The sequence below is a fragment of the Argopecten irradians genome, chromosome 8, assembly GCF_041381155.1.
Source record: "Argopecten irradians isolate NY chromosome 8, Ai_NY, whole genome shotgun sequence".
Classification (NCBI taxonomy): Eukaryota; Metazoa; Mollusca; class Bivalvia; order Pectinida; family Pectinidae; genus Argopecten; species Argopecten irradians.
The window spans coordinates 32,915,033-32,928,482 of record NC_091141.1 but is presented as its reverse complement, the minus strand read 5'-3'; the positions used below and the strand labels follow the sequence as shown (position 1 = coordinate 32,928,482).

At 32.2% G+C, this 13,450-nt stretch overlaps 1 protein-coding gene across 2 annotated transcripts; it reads left to right on the top strand.

Annotated features, from left to right (window-relative positions):
• Positions 1–1,229: 1,229 nt before the first annotated feature.
• On the top strand, positions 1,230–12,926 carry LOC138330136 (uncharacterized). 2 transcript variants are annotated; one of them, XM_069277543.1, is made up of 17 exons: positions 1,230–1,458; positions 2,144–2,246; positions 2,991–3,194; positions 3,625–3,699; positions 4,073–4,234; positions 5,282–5,460; positions 5,857–5,979; positions 6,369–6,486; positions 7,064–7,227; positions 7,735–7,836; positions 8,560–8,634; positions 8,873–8,996; positions 9,652–9,758; positions 10,518–10,697; positions 11,103–11,313; positions 11,762–11,833; positions 12,752–12,926. In XM_069277543.1, the coding sequence occupies exons 1-17, from the start codon at positions 1,444–1,446 to the stop codon at positions 12,871–12,873; spliced, it is 2,136 nt and encodes a 711-aa protein (XP_069133644.1). In that variant the 5' UTR covers positions 1,230–1,443; the 3' UTR covers positions 12,874–12,926. The 2 variants fall into 2 exon arrangements, with proteins under 2 accessions (XP_069133644.1, XP_069133643.1); XM_069277542.1 differs by having other exon boundaries at positions 1,231–1,458; positions 2,141–2,246.
• Positions 12,927–13,450: the final 524 nt, after the last annotated feature.

Sequence of the window (13,450 nt, the reverse complement as noted above, 5' to 3'; positions counted from 1 at the left end):
GAATTAATTAAGTGGTTATTGATAGAATCAAGGACCGAACATCTGTTCGATAAATGGTTTAATACTATGTATTTGATGAAACAGGGATATATTTCTATTTTTATATATGTGGATATGAAGGATAGGGATATTCTACCCTCGGGATCACAAAATGCTCTAAAACCATCTGGTTTTACAACATTTTGTGATCTAGATAGGAATATTCCACCCTCGGGATCACAAAATGTTCTAAAACTATCTGGTTTTACAACATTTTGTGACCCCTAATATATCCCTATCCTTCATATCCACAAATATACAAAGTTATTGTAAGTTATACTATATTGATACTCTTGAATAAAATGGAAATAATGACACTTAGCATATTAACCAATACAGTAAAACACAGTGATAACGAAATTATTTCGTTATAAGCAAATTCGTTATACACATAGTACAAACATCTTATGGGAACATTGAAGGGGGATCAAAATTACAACGTTATAACCATAAGTTCTTTGTAGGTGTAGTCGTAATAAACGTGTATTACATGAAACATGTTGTATAGATATTGTCCAATTAATGTGCGTACTTTTCTCTCTGTTTATTAATCGATCGCCTTCTATTTTAGGGTTAAACTTTTCTGATGATTTTGATATTACGATCAAACGTTCTAAGCGATCAGAAAATGTCCTGATGTTTTGTCGTAATCAGCCACTTTGGCGTTACCTTAGTCGAACTTCGTTGACTTGAAAATAGAGAGAACAAGGTACCACTTGGAGTAATTGAGGTTTTGTATACTGAATAATTGATGTGATTTTGCGTTAATAAGGATCATCTATTAATTAAAAAAATATTGCACTATTGACGTCAACCTGTCCTTAAATTAATATTCAGTTTTCAAATGAGAGAAAAAAACCCAGGATATACTAGTTTGTAAAACGGCCACATTGCGCATATTACAGTACTGTATCATAATGCCAATTAAACCCTAATATCGACCATTGACAGTCACTATATACTTTATCAATTGCAATTTATTAAACCTAGATCTATATTTAAGCATCTATGACCTTTTGTTAAATGAGCTTAGATTGATTAAAATTATTAAAAAACTACAATGTATCTTATATGAATACACACATAAATATTGTACGTAAAGAAGAAAAACTCATAGCCAACTGATCGTGCCTTTGTCGTATCCTTGCATCCTATCTATGTCGACATCACGTGGTACATCTTATGACTCTATCAGCCTCTCTATCATATGTAAACAAAGATGACTGTTTAGCTCAAAGTACAGCAGCGGTATTGCTAAATGTACTAACTGATATGTTGACGACGAATGTTTAACACAAATGAATGGTGTTATTACGTGCACTAAAAAATGGCTACGTTGGAATAGAGGACAACAAGCACCAAAGACAGACCAACATTGATGTAAAACATTGTACGTGGTAAACGATGTCTCCTTTCAAGGTAATCCCGCATTTATATGTACAGGTGTACATCTAGTTCACTGAATGAAACGTATGATTCAATAGTGTTATTAAAATCAGTTACTAGCTTACAATATAAATCATAATTATGTTTGGATAATTGACAGTTATACTATAAATAGTTTTAAAAGACAGTGTTTCAACATCGTATTCTCTTATTGATAAATAGATTAAGGGTAATGCATGATTTGGGCCATTTTTGCTCCAAAATCCATCATTTTGATCCAACTAAGTATGAAGACATTACGTTATCGTGTTTGAATATTGTATCCCTGATACAATTGTAGTTAACATTTTTTAGTTTTGGAGTTTTAGTTGCCACAATAACCATTCAAATATGCACTAATTAATCTAATTGTCATGTTTGGCCTATCTATGATAGGTTTTATCTAAGAAACAATTGAGTGCAATATTGAACATTCTTACATAATACATATCCGTTAAACGTATTGTATAAAGGATGAGCTCGATATTTGAAATTGAATACGTTAATAACAGGTTTGAACTTTTTGACTGATCCTGTAGCCAAAAAGCACAAAACATACATGGTCCGAATACTCATAATTATCATTCCCTTTGCTGTGATTTCCACCATAAAACACTGAGTGATCAATGCATTTTCATTTAACATGCTGATTATATAAATTCATGAAATTATTTAGAAGAATCTCTGGTGGATATTGCTGACGGTTATAAGTGGATTTGAAATCTCGAGTGGTCAATTTCATCCTGAATTTTGTACGAAACTACCAGCTAACTTGACACAAGGTAGGTATTTTTTCATATTTCTCAAATATAAATATATAAGGGTTATACATCTGTAACTTGATATTCGCAACTTATAGATGCTCAAACGCCGAGAGAGCATAAACAATCATTTGAATAACAACTGATGTTTAATCATGAATATATGTGACTAATTAACACAAAAATACATACAAAATTATTTATTTTTCCTTTTGGTGCATGCGCAATCAGTAATTCATATCATATAGGGCATGGTGCCATGAGGTTTTCTCGGGACGCAATTAATTATTTTCAATATTTCTATCTTGAATTAAAATAAGAAGCTCAAACCTTTCAATTGTGGTAATTGTGTAAAGTAAATAACTTTTGAAACTGAAGAAAAATACTAATTTGTCTGCTCATGGTTTTGATAGAGAATAGATACCATTCTTCAGTGGTCTAGCATTTTCAACAGTTGACTACCCTTTTTAATCTAACTCTAATGATATGACATAGTGTGATGTAATGGACCCCACGAAGCAAATGAGTTCCAAATTAGTAATGTAAATTAACATATAACATATGATAAGTTTCAATTTCACATATAACTTTCACAATTAAAATAAGTTAACCAAAGCTACAATTTTGAAGTTGTTTAATATGACATTCAATTTGATATGATATATCAAGCGATAAAGCGTTCCATAGTGTTCATGTTTTGATTAAATGCCAACGAATGTAATAGTTAGATTTTGTTTTATTTATGTATAATTCAATGTTTTGTAGGACCAACTCTGCCTATCTTAAGTGACCAGTATTTCACCACAGCCGAATGGCGACAGATGAGTACCGGACGGTCCGTCTTTATTCAGGAGTTCTTCGATCAGCCGGGACAGCGTGCTGTGGTCAAGGCAACTGGACTATACGATCCGGGAGAAACTGTGACCAATATGAACTATTACAATACAAACGAGAGAATCTTCATTCAAGGTTATAAAGCATTATATAGTTTTTGTTTTCGGGAACAATTGAAATTGACAAAAAATATATTACTACTATTAATAAAATAGAAAATTGAAAGCAAATTATAGTCTTTAATAGCGTATATCTTTTGATATATAGTTCACAATAATTTATTTCAAGATTATCACTCAAAGCATTTTGAGAGAAAAAATACGAAATTGACAAAATATATTCTATCTAATTTAAGGTGTTCAAAAGAGTGGAATTGAAACTTTCAATGTTTGTTGTTTGTTAGTTTCCATACGCGGCAAGTCTGAATACATTATATATGAGTTCATTGTCTTTCCCCACTTATTTCAGAAAGTTTTCAGAACTGAAATAATCAGCTGGTAAAACTGTCGTTTATAAGGTTATTTAAATTATTCTATTGTCCATGCTTGTTATCTTTTGTAAACAGGAAGTTTGTGTACCACTGATTCGCTGGACAGTCAGCAATTTTTTGGTTTTCCTTATACAAGCAAGAACAAAACAGGTATGGTGAATTATAAACATTACGGCCCATGTAAACTATCATAATTATTAGTTCTTGATTTTTTATGAAGATAAAATCATTGGAGTCATAATGATGATGATATAAAAAAAGATGATGATGGTATTATAATGGTAGCATTATGTTAGAAATGATGATGATGAGCATGATGATGATTTAGATGACGAAGAAGAAGAAAATGATGATGATAATATGATGATGATGAAAAATGTCATCGAAGTTAAAAAGAAAGTCATCATGTCATATACAGTTCATACATGGCAAATATCCTATTATTAATTGAAATTATAATTAGCAAACGTATAAGTAATCGTAAGTGATTCGCAAATCTTATTTGAAATATTCTTTTTTAAAGCACATTTGCTAAATGCTAATGATGCCCTTGATTTCGGACGGTCGTTTAATGAAACCTATATCGGCACTGACGTCATACGAGACATCCCCGTGAACCATTGGAGGAGCTGTGGATATAATGATTTCCTAGAAACGACGGTGGAAATAGACTTTTATTTCTCAAGTGAGTCTGGTTATCGATGCCTTATAAATTCCACCAATTACAGCTACAATGGCTATCGTTTATGTGTCATTTTGGCTATAAAATTATACTGTTAATGTGATCAAAGTGTTCTGAACTTAGCGGTAGTTTAATTTTACTACTTTGTTTTGATATTATCGAAAACGAACTTATTTTAGCGGTAGTTTGATTTTACCACTTGTTTTCAAATTACTGTAAGCGTTTTTATTTTAGCGGTTATTTAATTTTACTACTTATTTTCTTAGTATTGTAATCGTTCTTATTTCAGCGATACTTTTACTTTAGTTATTGTTTTCTTACTACTGTAAACGTATCTATTACCGTGATAGTTTTACTGTAAGTATTTTAACAGTAAGTTTATTGTAGCACTTTTTGGGCTATCGGTGAAGCGGTAATTCATGCACAGCGCTGATTTGTAAAAGGGTATTTCCTATATTGAATCAGCTTATTTCGCTAATTATTATTAGCAGAAATAAATAAGAATTTAATACGTGTATGTTATGTTTAAAAGCAAATTTAACTTCGTCCAAAATATGTAAGTTTACATTTATTCCTGAATGCCCCTGCACCAGTACGATGCAATTTTAAACAGACTTTTTGTTCTGTTCGGATCTTTTAACCTATTTATTTGTATTATGATACCAGATGATCCATCACATTGGAATTAACCAATATTAAGGAATATGAAACACTAGATTATTCGACAAACTTGTTAAATGCATTATCATGATCAGTACACTAAACCATAGTGTTTGTCTTGTGACAACCCTCATCCGTAGCATTGGGTAATTACTTGTTCCGTACTGTAGAAGCAAGTGGTTATGACAACCTGGACATTGGTCGTCGTTCGGTTTTTGAGATCGAAAATAATTGAACAAAGGACTTTATTCCTTGCATAAACATTTTTATAGTTGAAGTCATTTCAAAAAGATTGATTAACCTTAATTTGGATTTTCTCGTTTTTCGATGAAATCGCGAAAATTTTAATCCACTAAAATAACCTGCTATACGGTATACTTCTTTTTCCAGTTCCAGATAAATGGCAGAGTGCATCCGGGGTATCTAGTGTGCCGGTACGGAGTGTGATCCGACACCGTGAGAGTACCACCACACTGCAACCAATGGAAACAATAGTGTGGTCGGAAACAGAGGAATACGATTACCTGTATTACCAGGAGGGATTACCCGCAGATCTTACAGTGTTCCAGGTAATGTTTTTTAATAAACGCGTGGATTACTAACAGACCTATCAGTAGCCCAGGTAATCTCTTAATGAAAGTTTAGAGAAATGGAATACTGAGTAGCTTTACGACCTCGGATTGTTATTTTGAGACCATATGTTAATATTTATAATAGGTAAGAAAAAATAATACGCAAACTAATTCCGGAAGATAATGAAATATCTACATCTCCATAGCAATCGTTTAAAACACTGAATAGAGTGAAATATGAAAAAAAGAACTCTGTTTGGAAATTACTGTTAATTGTGAATTGTTATGAAATATGTATACAAATATTGTTATCTTAGTAAGGTAATGTCATTGCCAATGAAAATAAGTTTGATTACAATACCTACAGTTTAATACCAAACAAAAATGTTACAGATTCCCGAAGGCATTTATTGCAGGAATAGACCAAACGGCAAAACAGCACCAGAGCTTGGTGACTACTTCAGTTTTAAAGCGGAAGTGACGTTCAGTAAAGACAACGTCACCGGGATCATTAATGTATGTTATTGCAACAAATTCGATACTGTAATAATGCGAAGGTCTCTCGATCGCGAATATTTATCCCGCTCGTAATATTTTGTACGTGTATGAACTGTTTAAAGCATTTAAGTGTATCTATCGCAAAAATAACAACACCGTGAAAATTTAATGCATGCAAAAATATTCACGTTTACAGTATAATAACCAAATAACGATTATTTTTTCTTATAATTAAATAATAAATATACCATTAGATTTTTGAAGAATTTAATTTTATATTCATGTATCTATGCGCGGCATTTAAAGATGCTCCTTCGCTGACAAATGTTTTTTTTTCTCTATCAAAAACAGGAGCAGACGATTTAATATTTGGCTTTACTTGTATCAATTAGATTTTATAATTACAGGAATGGTATGATTATAAAGCCCAGGTGGTGAGAGTGGATTCTGAGAACATTCCTAGTCCGTTTATAGTGACAGCTGGGACCTTAGATCCACTACAGGAAATTCATGATTTCTTCTCAGGTACGCTCATATAGGCTCTAAATGAAATTTATAAGTATTAAACGATCTTCATATGGAATCTATGGTCTATATCGATGCCAGAGCTTTTCAGACAATCTTCATAATGCATGCCCGATGATTCATCTATACAGATCACAGATTCCATTGGAAGATAATTTGATGTTTATATTTACATTATTTACTCATTTTAGGGATATCTGCATTAAAATTGGTCGGCTCTAATATCGTTTAAGTTCGATCATGAAAACCGTTCATCAACGATATACACCACAAAATGGACCAGCCATTTTTACAAATATCAGTTGAAGTTTCCTTATTAACATTAGTGAGTCATAATGATCATGTTTTGGGTGTCATTTATACCCTTATAGACTTCACCACCTTTGCTTGGTCAGGTTATGTAGTAGAATTGACAAGTAAATGTAAACATTATAAAACAGATGGTATTAAACGTTAAATTGATATTGACGTTTAATACAATTTCAAAACAATTTCAATAATGTTAACAAATCCAAAATTATTAACTTTTTATTTTTTCTTCATTATTTCTTTAAAACTTATTGACATTACTTTATAGGATTAAGCTATAATATCGATCGAGTCACGGGAGAATGTCACGTGACTCCAATAAAGATATCACGAGACTTTGACGTGAGATACATCGACCCTAATCACGTGGCTATAAAGACACCACAACAGTTCTTTGACCTTGGAAACAAAAACTTTCAGTACATTGGACAGGTTCGTACCATTTGATAATATTTATGCAGTGATTTAAGGAATTATTTTAATTTTATGTTGTTTACTGGTGTGTAAACTGCATTTTAGACAGATATTTTGTTGCTGATATCAAATCAATGTTCATGGAAATTACTTATTAGGGTTTTTATGCAATTATTGTTTAAATAAATACAATTTCCGAATAAATTGCATTTTCTGTTTGTTGTCTTTTGCAAAAAATGAAACTGAAACCTATTTTAATGTTTCATAGGTATTCTTCAAATTCTAGAAGCTTTTGTGTTTACTGAACAGATGAATGAATTCTGCAGAATGATAAATCCTGTTTCCTATATATATATTTAGAATGTTGCCTATTTTTTGTTAGTTTTTTTATTGTCTTTTCTTGAAGGAGAAATGCCATTAATTTGCATTTCTGATTTGTATGAATGTTTATATCGTAGTATTGTATAAAAGAAATGCCATGCTAACATTAAACTTAAAAAAAACACCCACCCTGTTACCTTACAGCGATCCGTCCGGGACATTCCCTGCGATGTTTGGATAGCGACGAGATCAGACTTCCCTCCTCATTCTAACGAGTCTACAATCTGGGAATGGTACTTTTCTCACGTATGTCTCACGGGATTACATAAATCTAATGTATACCCTCGTAATTTGCTGTTTTTGCTCTTTCTCAGGTTATAACTGCATTTTTTCAGCCAAAATATAGGTAAGGGTGGATATCACAAGTAGTTTTATAGTCAATTCGAGAATTTTAAACTTCTAGAAATTGAGTTTTCAGAAATTTCTAGTCAAAATTAAGATTTTTCTTGGAAAATTCCGAAATAACCAACTATTCGGTATACGTTTTTTGGCTTATTGCAAAATCTTTGTAGAATAACATATATATGACTATTCCTTTTATAGTGAATACGGAAAAAACTAATTTAAAACAGTTCACTTCCAACATTACATGCCTGCTATCTGTATGTTCAATGTCATCTTCGATACTTCAGGGGTAAGTTTCACTGTCGTTATATCCAACCCTGAACTACCTCAGTAAACCTGAAGGCAGTTCAAGATAAAAAAAAATGACTAATCACAGACTAGTGGAACCTTTCCTTGACAGAATGTGACCCCCAACTTCAACGCCACAATGTACCGTTATTCGATCCTTATGGCGCACATCAAGGAACTAACTGTTCATACGTTTTCGCAGACAATGGTTTTGCTATGATATAGTTAATAGTGAATGGAATGATAGTGATATTAACCACTGGGATTTTGGAGATTGTCATCTGTATGAATATTCATCAAAGAAGCATAAATAACCATTTTTGTTCATCTGTACAGGGAAACTGGAAAATCAGTCAGGGATCCGGAAACCATATTCAACGGCCTCTGAAAATAGTCATTACATTTGTGAAGGTAAAAATAATGTTATATATAATAAATTGAACTTTCAATAGAACAATTATTATAAGAATAGTAAATTAAAGTGGAGCTATTGATTGTTCGTTTGCTTTGATGGTCATGTACAAGTTCTTATGACTTTGATGAAACTTACTTACTATTAATGTTTTAAATCATACAAATACGCTGATTTTATAATTATAAGACACATTTTACTTCGAAAAAATACCATGAATATCATTTTTCTTTTCAGAATAAAGCTAAAATCATATATAACATTTTTGATTTTGAGACCAAGAGACCAGAAATTACACCATTTAATGTGCATTCGTGTTACAACGAAACAGACATAAGATATGTCAGGCTTAATTTCACAGGTTTGTAGAAATTCCTACTGATGGTTGGTTTTCTGTTTCTGTTGCAACGTTAGTCTCCTTTTCTAGTTCTATTTGTTGTTATCTTTGATCTTTTTATATTCCCTTTTATTCCCTTCAAATGATATCTTGTACTTTTGATAACATAAAATTGGAAACAATAAATCATTTTTTGAAACGAATATTGTCTGACTCACTGGTCGTCGAGTCTTATAACGTTGTTTTCAATTGGCCGGGAGAATGACGTAATGATTCGTTAGATTTGTCCACCAAAAACTTCAAAACCTTTAACGATATTTTATAGATTTTGTAATGTTATATACCCCAAAAGTCCGTGGTTGCCATGGGATTAAGAATATAACACCCCCAACGAAATTATTTGAAAGCTCCAAAACAAAGAAAGAACTTATTATTGTCTGTTTGTATGCCACAATAGCTTCGTTGTTACCAATATAATTATCACCACTTTCTGCTGTATTCCTGTCTATGAAACAGGACTGTCACACTGTTGCGCTGTGTCTAAATTATCCCCCATTATCGGCGGGCTTAGGCTAATTTCTAATCGTTTCTGGGTTTTCTAAAACTTTTAAAATCAGGAGTTTGGGTTATTCAACTACGCTTTTTTATGATCCAATGATAATTTAAGTTTTATCCCCAGGTCCAATCTTTCTCGTGTCACCACATCCCGATGTCGTTCGGCAGAGTGTTCATGTAGCCTTGCAGAAAGTTATGAAAGTTTCTCTGCTTCGTATTCTAGGGATACAGGTGTGTGGTTATTATATGCTTGTAAATAAATGTGTATCATGATGGCGAAATATTATATTTACTTGTAAAGAACTCATATAGAGTTCACTTGTTAAATGATCCTTCTGAATTTATCATCAATCTTAGAATAAAATTGACTGATATTTGAGTAAAATTACAGTTTTATATGCGAGGAATATAGTATACCTTGTAATGGGACAATATGAATGTTGGCGGTAGACGACATATATTTGTGTATTACGACTTGTTAATAAAAAAGAGAACGTCCCGTCTTTGCATATCACAGAGTTAACTCCCTTGCGGGTAGGTATCTATGGTGACGGCATTATTTTTTAGCACAACTCACGTTGTTTTCTCTGAAGGGAATGACGTTACCCTCTGAAACTCAAACTTCACAATCAATATCTATCAGCAAGGGCAGATAACTATAATGATAGAAGTAAATACGGAATATTTAAAGCTTGTCAGGAACATCTATTTTTTATGATTTATAAGAATTAAATTTGTTAATCGTTCGTTTCTTGAATTGCTTTTAAATTTTAAATATGCTTTCTTTTCCTAATCCGTCTTTGCATATTCCCTTGCGGGTAGGTATCGATTATGATGTCATAATTTTGTGAGCACAATTCACGTCGTTTTCTCCGAAAATTACGACGTTACGCTCGCAAACACATGACGTCACAATCTATACCTACCCGAAAGGGCAGATAACTCTGCAATATGCATATAAAGAATATATGTAATGACTTTCATTTTCAGACTGTATTTGATAACTACGGCCTTTATATCGGTTTCGTTTTGTTTGGACCACCGGAAGTTGATGGTGATTGGACAGGAAATATCATATCTTTGGATGATGCCTTTCTAAATTTGAAAAACATAACAGATCGAGGATCTTTTCAATTTGGAGTTACAGTTACAGAAGATAATATAATACAGGTGCGTTTTTTAAAATTTCGTTTAAATCTAAAAGTGAAATGTTCACTTCTGTGAAATTCTACAATTACTTTACTATACTATTACTATACTATAAAGAACACATGCTATATATTTCATGTATATAAACACAAATGTTTGATACACACACTATGACTTGCACATTTATAAAAGAGCAAACAAGCGTATTTATGATCCTGCTATTTTCCCATACACGTTTTGTTTTGCAATGTAAATGTGCGAAGGAGAAATATCTATATTAGATTCAAAACTTGCACTCTGGAGTGTTATGAGCATGTGAAAACTGCGAAATGTGCTCTAACGTAAAATTAAGTCCCCTATTGAAATTCAATTACCGTATATTTTTAATTTCATTATTGATGCCATACTTACATGCCTTTCCAACAGTCTGGTCATTTTCAAGCAGTACCGCATTCAGTTCGAGTAGCAATGAAAGACGACAATGGCGATATTGTGGATATCATCACGGAGAGTAGTACACAACAAACAATGACGTCAGAAGCTACGTCGACAAAGCGGATAACACAACATTCTCATTCACACAAAACACCACATGCTGGACCGACTCCCAAACCATCATTTGTTGTTCCGATAACAGGTAGGGGGTGATGTTTCTCCTCACCATAACCGTATGATACATGTATACAATATTCTTACATGCCAACCACTATTGCTTTGTGTACGCGTCATTGTGCATGTTGATTGTGTTTCCATGACAACTTCCATCTTTAGTTTATATTTGTTAGTTTATTTTTCCTTTGTTGAACAAAATCGTGTTATTTAGGATACAAGTTTGTTTTTATTCTCAAATTGTGTTAATGAGTTACTGTAAAAGAACTTATTATAACGTTTATCTGATTTTAGCGGGTTATGCGTCAGAAACTTTGCTGTAATATCAATTAAACAGAATGTTCATTCTGATTAACGATATCAAAGCCATTTGCAACGACTTCAACGACTTCAGTTATCAATTTACTAGAATGTGTATCAAATTATTACTGTTGTGTTCTTTATATATTCATAAAAGGGTTACCAATTGCTTTTAGGTTCTCCAAAATCGACACCACTTTCATCCTCACAGACTGGAACACCATCATCAAAGACTGGATTAGGTGGAGGTCGGTATCTTTTCTTTTCTTATATGTGATTTATAAATGTTATAAAAACGTCAATAGTAATTTGCAAAGTCAAGAAGGAATATGATCAGTAAAAGCATCATCTCAGTTCCATTCCAACATGTCTGTGGAAAGTAAATTCAATCATGGTTTCAAATATTTTAGACAAATATTATAGTCCTACATTTCGATTTTAGTATAATAAAATTAGAAAAGATTGTACACAATTACAAATCAGTTTATTTCCAATTTCCCGATGCGAAACCATAATAAATTTTATTTTCTGACGAAAATTTTGGATAAACTCAGATTGGTCTACAGTATGCCATTAACATCAAAAAGCGCTGATGCTTCTAGGACAGCTGGTTCGATTCTCTGCAGTTCTATAAGATGTTTTCGCATATTTCCATGGTTCAAAGTCTTTTCCTGTTGAGAAAATTTTCAAGTTGAATAAAGATATTATTATCATTTGGTTTCTATCTATGCATGTAAATAAACTAGCAACATTACCGAGGATTATTATAACGACTATAATAGATGTTTAGATTGCATTGGAATAGTGAATTATTTTCAATTATGAACGCTTAAAGAACCCCTATGTCTGTTTATTATAGAAAAATATAGACATAAACAACAATCACGAAATAGGTTTCTTAATAAAGATAGCCGACTTATCGCTTTTGTCAGCCAGGTGTCAAATATGTCAAAACAACAATCATTTCGCAATATTGTTATGAATTTACAGCTACGATACATTCCATATCTTAAATATTATTTCTATTCTTATATACACATGCACGATGCACTTCATACCTTTTATCGAAATAACTTATAGTCTGTTTCTTTATTGTAGCATTTTACCTTTACCTTTTATAATCGCTGCAATGGTCTGCTTCTTTATCATATACTTTGATTTTACAGGAGCTGTAGCGGCTATAGCCATTGCCATGGTGATTATAGGAACGATATTAGGCGTCGTCGGAACCTTCCTTTACACGCGCAAAAAGAATCTTAATGGTTTCGAGATGTCCGAATTTAAGTAAAAAATATTATGTTTATTGTAGAACGTGTGAAATAAAAGTCACAATACAAAGAATATCATAGTTGGCTTATTATGTTGTTTTTTTTATCTATTTTCGAATTGCATTATCAAGAAATAAATAAAAAGATAAGTTAAACGTATCGTTATAACATCTCGTTTCGTTGCTTTTGATTTATATAAATGTAAATTTCAAATGGAACAATGAAATGGTCTTCCAAAATTAAAATGCAAATTTCTAAATGTAGAAATAAATCATATGATATCATAATGGTTTTACCACTACAAAATAGGTTGAATACGTTTAGGCAAGCTAAACATTTCAAACAAAACCAAACTGGTTTATAATTATGTTTATTAACTTGACAGAGAGTTAACATGATATTTTTCTTCTTTTTCCTATTTAAAGGCCCACTACCTTTCCGGAGCAAAACATAAAGGTTTCTTAGATAGATTAATAACATCAGAAAATGAATATCGATGGCTTAAGATGAGGTTAAAACACCAAACATATACAAGATTTCCTGCGTAATATATGATAACAGTGGAGAGTCATTTCGCTGTTTGCCGTCTGAAGCAGT

Excerpts from the sequence above, each read along its gene's own strand:
- LOC138330136 (XM_069277542.1), top strand. Across the intron at positions 5,980-6,368 it reads ACGTCACCGGGATCATTAAT|GAATGGTATGATTATAAAGC; the intron begins GTATGTTATTGC and ends TTATAATTACAG. Across the intron at positions 7,228-7,734 it reads ACTTTCAGTACATTGGACAG|CGATCCGTCCGGGACATTCC; the intron begins GTTCGTACCATT and ends GTTACCTTACAG.